A 5,811-nucleotide genomic window follows, 5' to 3' on the forward strand; every position below is an offset into this window, starting at 1 on the left:
TGAGATGGAAATCATAGTTTTTGTTTTAGCTAGATATGCAAAAAAGCTCACTGCACACTGACTGAGGTGTAAAGCAGTTTTTTGTGTTGCAAGTGCTGCTGGAGTTCTAACCTTTTCAGACTTTTTTAAGTATCAAGGTGTAGCAGAAACCTCGACTGTGCTTCTATTTTTTTCAATTATCATGATCACCTTTTGTGTATGAGAGATAAGATTGTTATGTTTGGCTGAGTTAGCATAACCCCCTGTCATTAGTTATGATGTAATATAATGAGCGTATGGTACTATCTTGGGTTGTTAAGCTAGATTGTTGAAGTATTATAGAAGAGCAGCTATTCCAACTGTGTGCTCAAGAGGGCGCCGTTGTCCATAGAATTGTACCGTAGTTCTTTGATAAGGGACTGAATTAATACAGTATAAAGGATAAATAGAAACAGCGGAGTCGCTTATAAAACTGTTACTGTTACCCGTACTTCATGTTTTACCAAGCTAACTTTAGATACTAACAGGTTAGCAGGCTAAGAGCGGTCAAATATGCACCAGAATACATTTACTGTGACATGTGGTGGTGATAATACACATTTATTCACGATTGGTATTAAGTGAAATCTGAAGAAAGAGTTTCCACACATGAGTTTTGTTTGTGTTGTGGAGTCATGGAGAGGTTGTTGGTGGATACAAGCAACAGCTGACAGTGGAGGGGAAGAAAAGATGGACGGCCAGGACCAAAATTCAAATCAGCTTCAGGAACGAGTTCAAGCTCTGACAGGAGAAAATGTGAGTAAGACCTTTCCCATTTGTCTTCTTACTAAGTATTCTCGCTTTTGGCAAGGTAGCTTTACCAAAAAGGGTGAAATGATCACACAGCAGCAAAACTGGAGGCCTTGAGACTAGTGCTTTTTATGTTTGCTTTCTTCCAAAGAAATTAACAGTTTCGAAGTTTTATAATGGGTTCATTTTAATGGACAAAGAAGAAAAAACAACCTAGAAAAAAATAACTGATTAAATAAAGTTCTAAATGTATTTGCATGTTATTGAGTGAGATACCTGATCTCCTTTAACCCAGCCACAACTGGCTGTGTGCCCATGTGGTGCACAGCCAACCAACCAATTGATCAATTAATGATACTCCTGATCGTAACTGTTATATTTATAGAGCACACCTGTCCACAGAATTCTAACCTTTCCAAAGAACGTCAGGGACAGGATTTTACACCTGCACAAGGCTGGAATGAGCTACAAGACCATCAGCAAAGAAGCTTGGTGTGAAGGTGACAACTGCTTGTGGGATCTTGTAAGGGTCCCTATGCACATGTGTAGGCAAACTTATCTGTTTGATTCAGAGAAGTCTTGGCAGAAAAGTTGTGTGGTCAGATGAAACCAAAATTGACCCGTCATGTTTGGAGGGAGGGAAATGCTGAGTATAACTTAAAGGACACCGTCCCCACAGTCGAGCACAGAGAGGTGGAGGCATTATACTTTGGCGCTGTTTTTCAGGGGATCAAAGAATTATTTCCCCCTCTGTATAAAATGTGTGCGTGTATAGTTGCAGTGGCGTGGCAAATACGAGCGTGTCCTCACCAAAGTGGGCTACCTGGAGACCAGACTGAGCCACCTGGCCAGCTCCAACACAGACCTGTCCTGCAGGCTGGTCCAGAGTGAAGAGGAAAGACTGAAGGTGCGTTAAACAAACATGAGTCATAATTTAATTGTGAGTGTATACTACAGAACTAACCTTTTTATTTTCTCTCCCAATGTCTGTTTAGATCTATAAGGAGCTTGTAGAGGAGAAACTTAAGGCTAATAAGATAAGAGAACAGTATGAAGAAGAGACATTTGAGCTGAAAACCAAGGTGAGGGTTTTTCTACAAATCCTTCCACAACAAGACTGCTGGCAGGATCATCCTGAATCACCTTTTCTACACTTTTTTTTCCTTCTCACTCTGGTTAGGTACTTAACCAAGAAGGTGTGATAACAGAGCTGGAAATAGAGCGAGACAGGTTGCTCAGGGAACTGCAGTCCACTGAGACATGCCTGAAAGGGAAAGAGACTAGTGGCCAGGACTTGACTGAGGAATATGCCACACTAAAGAAGAACTACCAGATTCTGGCTGAGGTCCACGATAAAGAATTAGCCAAGAGTGGAGCGCTCACAGCAGAGCTGCTGGTGCTGGCCCAGGCCCAGGACGCCCTCCGCAGGCAGCTGGAGGAGCAGCATCAATGTGTGAAGACCAGCACCGAAGGTCTTCATGGGGAGCTAGACAGGGTGCGGGCTTTGATCACCCGCATGTCACATGACACAGTCAAGGTGAGGCAGTAAATATCGAGCTCCACCATAAGGAGCAACTTTAAGTTGTTAGAATTAGAATACAGATTCTCATGTTTTGTTATGTTGTTCATTTGAAATGCTTGTATGTTGTATTGACAGCCTGAGGAACAAGCAGAGATGGAGAAGGAGCAAAAAAGCATGCAGAAAACTGTGAGTCCTTAAGTTTCAAAATAGTAACCGTCGAAGTTTATAAGTCTCTGACTGCCTCCCTCAGCTTTTTCATTCATCTTCCTCACGTAGCTGCTTGAAAACCAAGATGAGATCAAAGACAAGCTGGAGGAAATGAAGAGCAGCTACAAGGAGCAGCAGAAGAAACTGGAGGAGAAAGTGTGCGAGTGTTTGTCATTTACTTGTGCAAAAGCTCAATGAAAATAAAAGATCATTATCTTTGCATTTCCAGTCAGGATGTAGTGCGTCCCAGTGTTTGCCCCACATGCATCTGCTTTGTGGTTGCCTCTTTGATTTTTTTCTGCTAAGCTGTGGCTTTACTTGCTCTGTGCATGTGTGATGTGGTCTCTTTGCTTCTTCTCTGTGGATTTGTGCTCTCTTGTGGTCGTGGCCTGTGTTTGGTCACCAGGGTGGCGATGGGTAAAGAGCACCAGCAGATCCACAGAGCGATGCACGTTAGCCAGCAGAAAGTCTCTGAGCAGAGTGCGGTGAGCATTCCTGGTTATTACCACTGTTTATATGCTGATTTGTAATGCTGTGATAACTTTGTATATCCATCCCTTGCTCTGTTTAAACTTTAAACTTTATAGGTGGGGGGTAATGATGTTCTGTATGTGCTGTTTCCTTTGAAGGCCCTGATGTGCTCTCAGAGACAATTAAAGGAGGCAGAGGAGGAGAACTCCAAGCTGCAGCTGCAGGTGAAAGAGCTGATTGAGGAATATCGCACAAGGCTCGTGTGCTACTTACAGGACATAGCTGTGAGTAACGGCACACACAAAGCAGGTTTGATAGTAAGACGTGGCAGTATTGATAAGACCTCTGCTCTGTGTAATCCAGGACTACATCGATGGGCTTGAAGAAAGTAAAAGGCCGTCAGAGCCGAGTAAGATGAGAGGATTCATCGACAGCATGCTGCAGGATGTTCGTTTATCCTACAGGGCGAGGGAGGAGCAGCTCGCCACTGCTGCTCGCTCGTATAAGAAGAGACTACAGAGGATCACCCAAACTCATCATGCCCTCCTGATTGCATACAGGTGATGCTTTCTTTGTTTCATTCCTATTTGTTTAGACGTGATTGTTTATGAGCTGCAGTTTAACAATGGTCTGATCCATTTACTAAAATTTATTGTAGTGTGTATGAAAACGTTCCCATAATTAGATTTAGCATGTAGGACATGCTAAATCTTGCACATAGAGCATAATATAACACGACTACTTTGGATTATTTTGTTGCAAAGTTATTCTAACCCGGCAATGTCCGATCTGTGGGCGGGGCTGAACTCAAGCACTGCCATCAGCGGTGTAATAATACCTGGTTTGTTCCTACATGATGGTCTTTAGGCTTCAGAGGGAGCAGATCTTGGCCAAACCAGAGAATGGTCTTGATCCCGGACCTCCAGAAGCCCACTTCAACTTGGAGCCAACTGAACTGAAAGATGCAATGGAGAAGGAGCTCCAACAACTGCACCAGGACAAAGCAAGGCTGGAAGGTCAGCTGCAGGCGGCCTGGGAGCAGGTAGCACAAAGCAAAAGTCTGCTTTGAAGTGGAATGATTTGCTTTTGTTTTGTCTCGTGAGTGCTTATTTTCGGTCTGTAGGGAGTCGTCTTTGTTTCCATACTTCCCGTATTAAGAGACTTTCTTTTGTTGGGAGTGGTGATACTGAAAATATTGACTTTAAAGTTTGTACTGCTGTTTCACTGCTGCAGAGGTGGATTCGGATCATGTAACAGCACTCATATATAAAAGTCGCTGCTCTGAATCAGTTTTTTTTCTGACTTGGTGCCATGCAGAGCCGATTTTACTTAAATACGCTTTCAGAAAAAATAACTATTTGAGAACATGAGTGTAAATCAGAGAAATACTCACTGACTTCTCTAAAATGAGAAGTTTAGACTTGTTTCCAGTTTAAGGAAAGATTACACTTACTGACACCTTTATTATTGTTCAACTACTTGTTAACACAAAAATCAATTAGCCAATCATAGGGCAGCAATTTAATGCATTTAAGTATAGAGTCATAGTCAAGACAAGAAGTTTAAACTCAGGATAAACTTAAAAACGATGGGCTGCACCAGCAGAAGACCACAGTGAGCAAAGAACAGGAAACTGGGGCTGCAATTCACATAAGATCCCCGAAAACTGGACAACAGAAAAACATTTCCTGGTTTGAGAAGTCTTGAGCCTGTCTCTGAACCTTGCATAAAAACAAGGTGAAAGCATGGATCCATTCTGCCTTGTATCAGCTGTTCAGACTGGTAGTGGTGGTATAATGGTGTGAGGGATATATTTTCATACAGAGAGGATCATTCCTGATCTTAAGCCTGACTTTTCCGTTTTAGGTGGCTACGTTCAAAATACCCATGCAAAATATAAACCGTCAGCAGTGAGTGTCACTGTTTTTTTTTCTTGCTCTTATTTTTATCAGATAACAAATGTGGTCAGCTGTGCATTTTGTCAAATAAATGTTTGAAAAATGTGACTTTACCAGGCTGGACAAACCGGAGCAGCGATTCGAAGAATCCTGTGGTGACATAAGAAAACAGCTGAAGGAGCCCACTGACTCCACACCGGTAAACAAATCACTATTTTCAGCTTTTTATACTGTCTGATTACATACTTAATATGAAACAAAATGCTAATAAAAGGTTATTTGAAGATTTCATTCCTTCAAACAGGTGTCCTTTGAGAAGGAGCGTGCCCTTCTCATGACCAGAGTGACAGTTGCAGAGGCTCAGGTGCTGGAGTTGCAGGACTATATTGAAAAGCACCTGAGCAGGTCAGGAAGTAGCTTGATGTGTAGGTTATAAAACGTCGGCTCTCAGACGCATGCTACATTGGTCTTGACTACTGATTGCAGGTATGAACAAGAGATCGCACATCTGCGCGGATTACACGGGACAGTAGAGGAGGCGGGGCGTTCCCAAAGCGCCAAATCAGCTCAATGCTAAGGAAACAAGTAATAAAATGAAAACATCAAAATAAAATTAAATATATAACATTATGAATTTGTAAAATTCTCTTTTTTTTCTCAGATCTCAATATACTCAGTATAAGTGTATTTAAATAGCTCATTTTAAGCATTTAAACCTGTCCCATCAGTAGGTGGTGCTGCGAGCACTGATGGTCCCCGCTATGAAAGCGCCCGTCCTCTCAAAGAATCTGGCCTTGAGAAAAAAATGCCTGGAATGTTTGTAGAGCTTATGTCAATTTCACGAGCTCGGGAGAAGAAAGCGTTGTGACAATGAGGGGTCACCGTGGTGAGAATAATGTCATTACATGTTACCCAGACACATGCACGCCTGTGAATGCTTTCCCC

General features: G+C 42.4%; 1 protein-coding gene across 1 annotated transcript; it reads left to right on the plus strand.

Moving 5' to 3' along the window:
* Nucleotides 1-1,228: 1,228 nt before the first annotated feature.
* Nucleotides 1,229-5,496, plus strand: ccdc78 (coiled-coil domain containing 78). Its single transcript, XM_080305754.1, has 13 exons — nucleotides 1,229-1,291; nucleotides 1,544-1,675; nucleotides 1,764-1,850; nucleotides 1,949-2,305; nucleotides 2,426-2,476; nucleotides 2,567-2,655; nucleotides 2,904-2,982; nucleotides 3,127-3,252; nucleotides 3,332-3,528; nucleotides 3,836-4,010; nucleotides 4,835-4,878; nucleotides 4,969-5,065; nucleotides 5,171-5,496. Exons 1-13 carry the CDS (start codon nucleotides 1,229-1,231, stop codon nucleotides 5,300-5,302), a joined length of 1,629 nt encoding a protein of 542 aa, XP_080161880.1. The 3' UTR covers nucleotides 5,303-5,496.
* Nucleotides 5,497-5,811: the final 315 nt, after the last annotated feature.

The sequence above is a fragment of the Astatotilapia calliptera genome, chromosome 8 (assembly GCF_964374335.1).
Source record: "Astatotilapia calliptera chromosome 8, fAstCal68.1, whole genome shotgun sequence".
NCBI lineage: Eukaryota > Metazoa > Chordata > Actinopteri > Cichliformes > Cichlidae > Astatotilapia > Astatotilapia calliptera.